General features: G+C 36.1%; 1 protein-coding gene across 9 annotated transcripts in view; it reads left to right on the forward strand.

The window, feature by feature from the left end:
• Positions 1-9363, forward strand: part of ANKRD44 (ankyrin repeat domain 44) — a 142530-nt gene extending 133167 nt beyond the window's left edge. For 4 of the 9 annotated variants that reach the window (XM_068948251.1, XM_068948252.1, XM_068948249.1 and 1 more), the window contains exons 23-28: positions 1722-1805; positions 2595-2740; positions 3635-3717; positions 4912-4994; positions 5429-5520; positions 7706-9363. In XM_068948251.1, the coding sequence (XP_068804352.1) occupies positions 1722-1805; positions 2595-2740; positions 3635-3717; positions 4912-4994; positions 5429-5520; positions 7706-7971 (754 nt within the window). In that variant the 3' untranslated portion in view covers positions 7972-9363. Of the gene's footprint in view, positions 1-1721; positions 1806-2594; positions 2741-3634; positions 3718-4911; positions 4995-5428; positions 5521-5835; positions 6026-7705 lie in introns of those variants that run through there. The other 5 variants (XM_068948258.1, XM_068948253.1, XM_068948257.1 and 2 more) reach the window with 3 other exon arrangements.
• The last annotated feature ends 2919 nt before the right edge of the window (positions 9364-12282 follow it).

Consider the following 12282-nt stretch of genomic DNA (forward strand, 5'->3'; position numbering starts at 1 on the left):
CAAATAATTTTAAACCTGATGATAAAATCGTGTTTATCCTTCTGCTGAAAAAAGTAGTAAAATAAAAGGTATTTTTGCATAAATTTAATATAGTTAAGCTACTTGATGAAATACTGACTTGTAATTAAAGAACTGCATTTCTGCTCCCTTTCTAGTTTATCTCTTCCCTCGCTTACGACTACAAACCTGTGTCTTTTCCTGACACGGGGTAGAATTACATAGTTCTTATGCCATGACCTGGGCTATGGTGCCCTAGGTGTCTGGTCTGCGTAAGTTTGAGTTTTTGAGATCCTTCTGAAATTGTTTTTCAGTGGCTGAAAATGAAAAAACTTGTCCCAATCATGATTATCCTTTTTTAGTAATGGGAACAAAACATAAATGAGAAAAGGACTTTGAAACAACCATCTATATACCGTGTTAGAGTGGCATTCTGTGCAGGCCCTATTTTGTTCAGGACGTCCTCCGTTGTTTTTTCTCCAGTCTGATTTCCCTGCAAGGTCTCTTTTTCTTCTGAGAAAGTTCTGGCATTACTTATGAACAACAAAAAGAGGTGGCTATTATGAATCATTCGTCTGCTTCCATGCATGTACTTTAGACAAATTCTTTATTCAGTTACAACATCCTAACTTTGCACAACATAACGAATGCAAATGCATTTTCCAAGTAATGGAAGATTACTTCAGTGTGTAGGACCTGGCATGCTAATTAGAACATCTAAACCATCAGAAGAGTAAAGAATTAAGCACTGTAGAACCAAATATAAACCTTCCTACCTCCTGCCAACAATCAGAATGACTGAATTATGCACTCTTTGTTCTATTAGAAGAACGAATGTTATCTTCCAGCAATAATGATAGGGCTTATAATTGTGCAATCAACCCTTCTACGGTCCAGTGCCGTTAGAAAATAGAACAGTAATTTACTGGGCATCAAACCTTAGAATTACCATTAATAAAAAATTAGAGAAATAAAAACATTAGAAAAGCACTGTTTTTACTCTGCTTAAAGTAAAATCTTTTGTGGCTGAAACACAGTGTATGAAATCTGAATTTCCAGTGGTTATTTAAAAAAAAAAAAAAATCCAGTATTTGTCTTTTTTCAAACTAGCATGCAATTCGCAAACCCGTTTAAAAACACATGCAAGTTAAATGCAAAAGAACTGCTGCTAAACCAGCTTGGTGTGTGTTTGTTAACTAATGTCCTGCACTGTTACCAAATACTACTCATTTTCATAATAAGACAAATTACTAATAACCAGAGGGAGTATCGGTTGAGTACCTCCCTCATGTAAAAGTATTAATGGTATGAGTTGGAAGAGATGTAGGCTTTGATACCTTAAACACTAAAATAAAGCCTTTTATATGTAGTTAAGTATGACTTGGCTTTCCAGATTCAGGTGTGTGTGACATTTAGACTGTTGTAAAAGGTTTTAAGGTATTAAGGGTTTAATCTGAAGGTTTGTGCTGCACTCTCGTTTGACTTTGTGCACAGTGAATTATAGGATCAACTTGGCTGTAGAGACTCAAATTCTTAGTAGGAGATGCAGTTTGGTTAAATGGAGAGATGGTGAATGATCAGAAAAGCATTAAGGCAAAGGTATGTTAGGACAAATTAGAAATAATCAGTAAGAAATATTAATGGAAAATTATCTAAATTAATATGGGATAGTGGGGAAAGATGTGGACTTTTTAGCTTTTTAAAAAATACCTTTTCTTTTGCAGAATTAATGATCATGAAAACTGTGCATCACTGCTTATTGGAGCCATAGATGCCAGCATTGTCAATTGCAAAGATGACAAAGGAAGGTAAGAGTTTCTTAAATTGCATTTCATCTTCTTGACTCCATCTAGTGTTCATAATTGTTTCCTAATCTCTGGGACTAATCCTTATCTGATATTGTTGAGCTAAGACTTGCTAGCTCTTCAGACTGCAGCTTAAACTGCAAGGAAGTTAAACGGTGGCTCACTTGTAGGAATTTTGCTGTCAAAGGAAAGAGCATTTCTTTTTTGTTTAAAGCCTCTATGGCTACAGGCTATTTCCTTGACCCTGTTTACTTCGTCTTTAACATTTAAACACATTTACCTTTGCTAAATGGAGTGATACTGTGTACACATAAAAAAGCATTTCATTGAGAGCATCAATGTTCACGAGGCAAATAATTGAAAATGTCTGTGCAGCAAAATAAAGTGACTCAGACTGATACAGCGAGAGATGCCTATCTCTTCATCAAATCCTTAAGTTATTTGTCACATTGATAATTTCCTCACTGTATATACATATTTAATTAATGTTGTTGAAGTTCTAAAAATTGAATACTCCTTGTTTCCTCTTAATTACAACGAGCTCAAGACCACTGGCAATACAGATTAAATCCTTTACCCTTAGTGATAAGGAAAAGCTGAAGTAACACCATCAGCTGGGTTGGATACTAAATGTCCTTAATCGCTGTTGTCCATACTTCAGTCACAAAATGCCATAGGGAGGCAAGGAACAACTTCTGGAGTTCTACAGCCTTCTAGAAAGGGATAACCGTCAAAGCGGGTAGAAGTCCTCTTGTGCACTCAGTAATGTGGTGATGTTGCTGTCTCTGGCAGGACTCCCCTCCATGCAGCAGCCTTTGCTGACCACGTGGAGTGCCTGCAGCTTCTCCTCAGTCACAGCGCACAGGTGAACGCCGCCGATCATTCAGGGAAAACGCCTCTCATGATGGCAGCTCACAACGGGCACGTAGGTGCTGTAGGTACGTACATCCTTATCTTACTTCTCTGGAAGCATGAACGCTACTGCAGTTGCTAGTCCCTCGTTGTTAGTCATTTTTCTTGTGAAAACTAAGGTAGAGAAATAAAACGTGTACGTCCATAAGAAGCTACCTTCACATCATTAAAAGTTTCTTCTTCTCAGTCATTCCTTCTAAGCAATCTTTGAACATTGGTATCAACAAACTCAAGTCGATTTGCTTTAGGAGTGCATTGTAAAGAGCATGCTGGGAGTAGTAACCTTTTTCTCTGTTTACTCTCTTCATTTTATGGGGCAGTAAAACGACATGTTAGGAAAAGATTAGGTGTAACCTGTTTTTTTCTGTCAAAAGAAGTCCTGTTCTTGAAACGGCAATATAGGATTTATAATGGCAGCTCTAAGTGGCTGCTTTTTCCAGGCTAGTCTACCGAATGTAGAGGTATATAGGCTAGGCTTGTATTTGCTTATCAGTACTCCCTTTTCTCTATCTTTGACAGCACAGACTGCACCCTAAATTCATACTCCCAGATTCTTTATATCCACTTAGACTCTCAATGCATGATCCACAGTTGTTCCCAGGATAAGGTGATTCGGGCAGACTCTGCTGGTCTGCAGATGGGAAGTTCACAGATAAATGAAGATGAGCATGTGTTTGGCAATTCCGAGTAAAATGAATGAGGTATTAGCTCTGCCTTTGATTGCTGATTCACTGCACAAGGGTAGTCCGTTCTCGTTCATTATTTTCACTTCATGTTCCTGAAGCTTACATCACATAAAGGTGTAATTGATTAGTGGGTATGCACAAATATATTGAAATAGGACTATATTTTCTCCTTTGTTTCTACATGTTAATCTGCCCCATTGGGTTTATTCAATGATTTTTGTTTCTGTACTTCAGACTTTTTGGTGAACATCGCCAAGGCTGACCTGACATTAAAAGATAAGGACTTGAACACACCTTTGCACTTGGCTAGCAGTAAAGTAAGTTGGGCACCTCTGTATGCTTCATATATTCCTCACAGTCTGTCTCTGCTTGTGTGTGCTCCTAGAAAAATTTTCAGCAATGAATAAACGATAGTCAGACTTGTGGCAGGGGAGTGAACGCTATATATACTGAGCTCTTTCTCAAGTCTGTCTGCAAGGTTTAGTAAATTGAGAAATATACTGCCTCTTATGACTTCTGAAATACAACACTAAGAGAAATGATGGAAAATCCTTTCAGATTTTACCAAACAGTTGCTGTAAAGTTGCTTAACATAAGTTCAGTAGGAAAAAAGAAGAAGTATTCTTTATTCTTATTCTCCAGTTCCTGTGGAAGCAACCCCAAATTTGCCCTTAAGGTCTCTTAGTAGTAAAAACAGTGACATTGATTAGATTTGGTGCTGGTGTCTTTTCCCACCCTTTCTTCCTGTTAACTTCTTCCTGTTAAATCCAGTTGTTGCTACTGTTTCCTGTTTTTGCAACAAGAAAGTCCATGGAATTCCCTCTCCCGGAACCTTTTATTTTCCTGCTATTCACAGATTTGATTCCAGCTATGACTGTGTTACTCCAAATTCTTAGATACCTGAGTTTAACTCAGTTCTCAAGGTCCTCCAGGCAGCCCTTCAACTTCAGGGCTGCAGAGCTGGCCGTCTGCACCTTGCTGTACTGAAACAGTATCAGAAATGAGGCCCCAATCTGTATTATTTCCAAAGCTCTGTATTATTTCCAAAGTTTTGTTGTTCCAGAGCTCTCACACTGAAGGGCCTTTGTAGTAGTTTAATAACACAGGAAAAAAAAGCATTTAAAGGCTCAAGAAGTACAGTACTACTTGAGATTAAACCTTCTCTTTCTGTGTTGCTAACTAGTTCTAATAAGTAATCAGTTGAATGCTTTCTTACAAGAAACACCAGTCTTTGAAAGCTGAGAAGGTGAATTTCTATATAATGAGTGGAGGGTTGAAAAACAGGTAATTGGTAAATGCCTAAATCGTGCAGAAGGCTCCTAGGAAAGGCAATTTGTAAATGGAGTTTTAAGGCTTTTACAATTCACCTAGTACACATGCTTATAAACTAAGAAGCATGTTTTGTATCTTAAATTAACTTACTACATTTCACTTTTATATAAAACATTTCATTTGTCTCAGTTTTAAATTCCTTAGCAAATGAATACTTTTTTTTTTTTTTTTAAATACAGGGTCATGAAAAATGTGCCTTGTTAATACTTGACAAGATACAAGAACAGAGCCTTATTAATGCAAAAAATAATGCATTGCAGACGTAAGTATAGCCCGATTCTCTAAAGTTCTATTGATTTACCGGAAGATTCTGGATTTAGAATTTGAAATTCATGTCTTGGATTTTTTCATAGAACAAAAAATATAGATTTCAGAATTTTTCAAGTGCTTGCCCTTGAAAGGACCTAATTTATGTTGCCTTTTCCCTTTATTCTGACTCCTTGGATGCCAATCCTATGTATGGCCTGGTAGAAAAATAATATGAGGTCATTTATGTGGAGGCTACATCAAAATACACATTCACGTGATTTAATGGACAGGCACATATGTTTTATAATTGTAATGATCAAAAGAAGGAAAACATTCTCCTTCTGATGCTGGACGTGCTTTAAGCATTGCCTACCTGTTTCTAGAAGGTCTGTTTTAAACTAAACTTGAATGGAGCTTTTATAGACCTCTCCATATTTTGCTTTGTAGACCTCTCCATATTGCTGCGCGAAATGGGTTAAAGATGGTGGTTGAAGAGTTGCTAGCCAAAGGAGCATGTGTCCTAGCAGTAGATGAAAATGGTAAGTAAAATAATGCACTTTGACAATCTTCAGTAGTACCTAACAGGTAATTTTTCAAATGACTGAAGCAATAGACCTAAAAACTGGTTAGACAACGCTGATGCTTATATGCTTTCAAGAACAGACAATGAGCTGTGTGAGTACCTTGGGGGAAAAAAAAAAACAACAAAACCCAACAGATTATTTTTTATTTTATATAAAAGTGTGTTGTAAACATCACAGTGGTCCCTTTTACTGTTCATTTTGCATGTACTGTCAACAGCTAGTCTTTTTTAATGCTTGAGTGCAGTAACTTGAATTTCCTAAACATGCAAGTGGCACCGGATAATTCTGACGCCTTGCAGAAGAATTAAGGATTATGCATTCAATCAGCGCATGTTTAATGGGTAGGAAGAAAACCATCAACATATATTTGACTGTATCCCACCAGTTCATTCTGAGATCAAAGCCTGCGTTTTCCAATTGTCTGATCAAATCCAAGATGCAAGTAAAAACTACTGTCTAATAAAATACATGATTAGTTAATTAATCTGATAATTTTGTTTCAGACGTCAGTGAAGTCCTTCCCTAAACACATTATAAAGCCCATAAAGGGGCTCCATACTGTTCTTCTGTAATTATTGTTTTCAGAAATGTCTTCCTGAAATAAGTTGGTCTCTCTTACAATACTGACTTAAAGGCATTAATGTAACCATTTGGTACCTCCATCTTCCCATATCTGTACAGTAATAATAATACTACTTACCCATTATTGCAAGATATTTGAGCTGTATGGATGAAAAGAACTAAGTGGTGAGTATTTACTGTCAACCAAATGCAACTCGGCATACTTGCATGATTGAGTTCTACTGAAAGCATCTGGCAATAACCTCTTGTCAGAGTTACTGGACAGAAAAAAGCGAACCAGACTAGCTTCCAGCCAAAGTTTTACCTTTCAAAATGTTACATTCAGACCTAACTAATTTGCATATATGTAATGAGCAATGATTACATTTCAGCTTGATACACATCTTAATTTTTCTTTTCAACTGTATAAGCAGTGTAAAAGATAGAGAAATTTAAGTACAATCTTACCTAAAAAATATTCACACTTGTAGCTCCATGGAAGAAAAGAGTCTGTTGAGTGTATGCTGTCACTGCAATTAGCGCTTAAATGGGTAGTGGGCAGTTTGCTACAAAACTGTGCTCAAGTTTGTCTGCTAAACTCACTTAGACTGCAGGTGTTTTCAACTTACCTGAGGCAGTAGGATATCAGTAGTGGTCACTGCCTCGGATTACTACTGCTGGAGCATTTGAGATGTAGTGATCTGTGAAAGAATTTGTTTGCTTTTAGTATAAAGGAGAATTTGTTGGACAGTGCTGGAGTACTAGGTAGCAGCCCGCAAAATGGACAGGTAGCAAGTATAGTCAACAAGCTAGTTTCAAAAATTTGTCACTTTGAACAGGAACCAAGTTAAACTGCAATGAAGATGAACTCTAATAGCTCCCCCAGGTCTTTGTTTTACTTGATATCTTTATTATATTCACTTTATATTTAAAATGTATGCTGTCCTTCCTGAATACAGTCATTATTCTTTTAGCATAACATAAATTTTGGATAACTAACTGTCCATATAATCATACCTGCTTTACATGTACCACATGCTCTGGTCTAATTCTTTTTTCTTATAATTTAATTCCTAAATAAACTGCTTTCCGAGCTGAGTAGATACTCAGCTGATCAGTCTCTGAGATTGTTTGTTAATTACTTCAAAATGTTTTTAAACTAATACCTTTTATGTTCTAATGAAAGTCATTGTTCTCAGAATGAGACTCGTTCATATCTATAGAAACTGACGCCAGTTTCTGTCCCTGTTGCTGTATACTTTATGTTCTGTATTTATCATATGGTTTGTGCTGTAGACCTGTGTTTAGCAAGTGCTTTTATTCATATCGTGAAGTCTGTTTGCTGCCTGTTTTTATAAAATAGTGCTTGTGGTCACAGTGATTTAAATGCTCCATGAAGTGTATATTTTCCCAGCATGTCTAATTTAAAATAAGTAACACACCTCTGCTGCCTGGCATGATTGTAACTGAACATACATCTCCCGCTTATGAAGTCATCTAGAGATGTATATGAGGAATGCTCAGTGCCATTCTCAATACTCTTAGTACTAACCGTTGCCTTGTCTGCATTTGTGCCCAGGTCATACGCCAGCCCTGGCTTGCGCTCCTAACAAAGACGTGGCTGACTGCCTGGCACTCATTTTGGCTACCATGATGCCTTTTTCTCCTTCCAGTTCAATGACGACTTTCAACTTCGTTTGTTTTAAAAAAGACAATTTGGGCAGGACGCATCACTGCGATGGCTCCAGCATGGGTAGCATTAACTCTTATAGTAAGCCCTTGAGTAATAACATAGGAACAGAGGATGGGTACAATGAAAATGATTCTGATTCTGAAACATTTTGACTTTTGACATTCAAAATTTTTTATTATTATTTAATTTTACCTTTTTTGTCTTTTTAAAAAGCTTAAATCCCACTGCTATATTCTTCATTATTATTCTTGACAGATAGGTATTGGAAGACTTGCAGCATTGGTAAGATTTGCTGGAACGCATTCCCGTTTAACGTTCTGCAGCTTTTCGGCTTCCTCATGTTTTCTTTAGGCCCTAAGTGCCCCTGTGGAAAGTCTCTACCTCTTATTTTAAGCAGAAAAGGAGAAAATGCCTTTTTCTTTTTGACAGCACAAGTAAACAGGGAATTGTCTGTAAAAAGTACTTATATGTTTTAGCTGTACCTTTAGTACACAAATGTATTTCCAATGTAGTTTTTCATAGATTTCGACCATCAATGCTTTCCTCTGTCTGTTTCCTAGTTCCAGGGGCTCTGTTAATTAGATAAATTTGTTACACAAACCAAAGGTAAAGTTGTAATCTTAAAACTGCCTGTATTGCTTTTCTACAGGAAATGAAATATTTTACATTCTGCATGTATTAAGCACTTAAACATACACAAGGCACTTTTTACAGTTCTTAGTTGCAGCTCACAGTTAGAAAAATATACTTATAAATTCTGAAGGCCAAATGCTACTCATCTCAACATATTTTCCCACAGACATTAGTGGAATCACTTGTGTAAAATGAAAATGACTTGGCCCTTTTTTTTTTTTTTTCCCCCTCTCAATTCAGCACAAACGTGTATGGTTTATTTGCACTACAGAATTAGGGTCATTAGAAGTTTCTGTCACCTGAGCCATTAACCATGAATCAGAAAAAGAAAAATCAGGTGTAGACGGAGGTATATCTAAATGTTTATGATGACTTGCCAACTTAAATGGATTTTTTTTTCTTTCTCTACACTTAAATTATTTATTCTTACTGTAAACAGTATCAAATTTTAAAATACTTTTGCCAGAGTTTGGATTAACAGAACAGAGCAAAGGTAAAACCGTGAAAGTGTAATACCAAAAGTTGAAAGACCAAACAGCAGAAAATATAAAAATATACCATGCAAGGGACTGGAGATACAGGCTAAAAAAGCCTATTGTCACCAGCTTTTTAAAGCAATGTCAACATTGTGAATATGTCTACTCCTTCTGCCAAAGTTTCTAGGTCAAATGGACCCCGATCCTCGTCTGCAACAGATGTACAAAAGGAAGAATGAGACTTTAAAAACAAAAACAAACAAACAAACAAAAAAAACAAACAAAAACCTATCATGAACTAACCAGCTGTACCAAGAGGACCAAAATGCTTCAGTAACTAAAAGACTTTGCTACTTTTCTTTTTTCTTCAAATGTGAGTGACAGAATGAAGTAGTTTTTCTAAACCATAAAAATATAAACTTTTCAGATAATGAATAGTCTTGAGTGTGTTTTACCTTTTATGACACAGGTTTCAAGTTGACAGTTTGACGTTTGTAACTGATGATGTGTTGACCACAAGTTTTTTTTTCCCAGACTAAAGAAAATGTTCATATGCTTTTAATGTAAATGTGTTTATATTTATTTGAAATGAAACAACTGCCCAGGAAAAATAACCATGGCTTGTTCTCCGTGTTAGTTTTTGTGCATCTTGTTTGGCATAATGCAAAATGAAATGTGACTCTAGGCAAGACTGATGGCCTGAGTGGAAAAGGAAGGGCTGATGCACTTCAGAAGTTTGCCAATCTTGTTGAATGTAACTCAGAGATAAAGTCCACAGGCTACGTTGGTCAAAAGCAGAGAGCAAAACAGCTTTCATCACTGAAGAGCATAAGAAAGAGATCCAATACTTGCTAGACATGAGAGAGAGAACACCGTGCAGCTACTTTAAAGAGGGGGGAAAAGATTATAGCATGGAGTAAAGGTGTGAAAGTTCTCGTGATTCACATGCTGGCTGTCTGCAGGCCTCAATCTGTGCTGGGAGGATGAGAAAGCATCCTCAGTACATATTTTTGCCAGGGTAAATGAAAGTATGGATTTTTATTGTACTTTCAGTTTTTGGCTGTGTTCCACTGAATTGCTAAAAGTCTGTTGGCAGATTCCAGTTCTTTAATTAGAAAAAAAAAAAAATTAACTATATATGAAGTTTATTTTGCTTTGCTAAAATTAAACATTGTTTCCTTGAACTTTTAACAAATTTCTGAAGTTTAAATCAAAAACATCACAAGGGATATAGTGTCTCTTAAGGTGAACGTTTCTTTTCCCTCAACCCTACATTTTCTGCAGTGGAATAACATTTCAAAAAGATCTCAAAAGCTCTAAACCCTAGTTTTCTCCTTGAAATTAGTACAGAATAATATTTGTATGATTGACTTCTCTCTAAGTGTTTTGCTTTTAAAATTGCAGAATAGCAATAACCACCTTTCTTAAAGCACTGAAAATATGAGATCAGTTTTTGAAGAGTGGTGTTTTCAGTGGTGTCTGTTTAGAAGTGAATGGAAATCCCAAATTTTGCATTTGTTTCTGTGTAGAATGATGGCATTTAAAACAAATACATGGGAAATGGCTGTCACCTATCTAGCAGCAGGATCAGTGTTTTAATCTTCTTTTAACCACAGATGCAGGTGGACTGCTTTGCAGAATTAGTTAGAAGTCTCACCCTTCTCTACATCCTTCTAGCAGACATGAAATTGCTTCATTAGGAGAAAAGCAGTCATATTTACAAAGAGGAGGATGCATTATTTCTAGCAGCCATTTAAAAACCTTCAGTATTTTTACTTACTCCCATGCAGAGTTACTGAAAATATTTCTGTATATTTGCAGTACCAAGTAACTCTGGTAATTGCGTAGTACAACAATTGCTGCCTCTTAATGAGGTGTATAACATTATAGAAGCACAGGTGATTACTGAATTACTATGATTCTTCTAGAAACCAAATCTAAACTTCTACTATCGGTGAAACTTTTCTGTAAACTAACAAAGATTTAAGTATGCAGTATTCCAGAAATGATAGAATATAATTTGCTTTGTTAGTACCTTAAAGGCATTGGGAAAGTCATGTTTTGAGTATGGTGCATATAGGAGGAAAACTGTCACGAGTAGGATGCTTGGAAGTACTCAGCATGGGCCTATCCCAGAGCTCACGTGAGCTACCAGAATCCCTGCACTTGTTACGGTAGTACGTTAATCTGTAATATAATTTATCACTTGTAGAAATAAATTTGTAATTTAGGACAGGTATTTAAGCACGGGAATAATTTTACTCTTGTAAGTACTCACTCACCTTGCCTTTCTGTGGACTTTTTACAAGAGTAGAGTTCTTCATACCTAATTGTTGCACTTAACCCTGGATCCTGCAATTTACAGTATGTGGACTACTTCTGTATCTGCACCAAGCAAAGGGTATTTTGGGAGGGGCAGCAGTCTGCCCACCCCAGTTCTACTAGCAGCATAGTTTTACCTTGAATTTTAACCACAGTTGCAGATGGAATCCATAGCAGGATTGGGTCCCAGATCTCTCTCATAAATACTGAGTTACAACCTCCGGACTGCCTGAAATTGCTGTGAAATAGCTCAGGGGATTTCTGTTCATCGCTACTAAAAGGGCACCATAATGTGTTTGGTACTTTTACGCAGTAAACAACTGCCAGATTATTAAATTAGAACAAACACATAAAATGAATTGTTTATCCATTGTACTGTTGAGAAACTTGGTTATGTATCTTGAGGATGATTTTAAAAATTTTGTGATTTTTATTCTTAGTCATGTAAGAAATATTAGAGTGCCTTTTATATTTGTGTATTCTGAAACTGTTTTGTGAAACTTGTCTTTTTTTCATTTGAGTGTTATAAAAGCAATATATTACCAGTAAATTTTCATTTCAAACCTTCTTTGAATGTATAAAGTGTTTCTTCTTTTCATATGTTCTACCTGCATTGAAATGAAAATTAATATGCTAAATTTCTATAGGGATAATGTATAATTTTGCAGTGCTGAAAATGCTTTCTTATTACACAAAAAGTAAACCTTAGATCAGTGTTATAGGAAGGGGCGTTTTAAACTAGTGACAATCTGAGTGTGTGTATAAAATGTAATTTTATGCGTTTCTTATGCAGTGATCTACATATTAAAGCCAATATCTCATGTTTTGTAGGTTTTGTCTTATATTTTATGCTTTAGCATGTGCAATATATCTTTACAAACCATGGTGATATGAATCTGGTGCCAGTGTTATATTTTGCATAACATATTTGTAATAAACAATATAAAATATTGTTTGATGGTTTCGGTGGGGTTTTGTCGGTATTGTTTGCTTTTGTAAATCAAAGTTTAAGGACTTCAGTAAATGTTATGT

Source organism: Struthio camelus, chromosome 6, assembly GCF_040807025.1.
Source record: "Struthio camelus isolate bStrCam1 chromosome 6, bStrCam1.hap1, whole genome shotgun sequence".
Classification (NCBI taxonomy): Eukaryota; Metazoa; Chordata; class Aves; order Struthioniformes; family Struthionidae; genus Struthio; species Struthio camelus.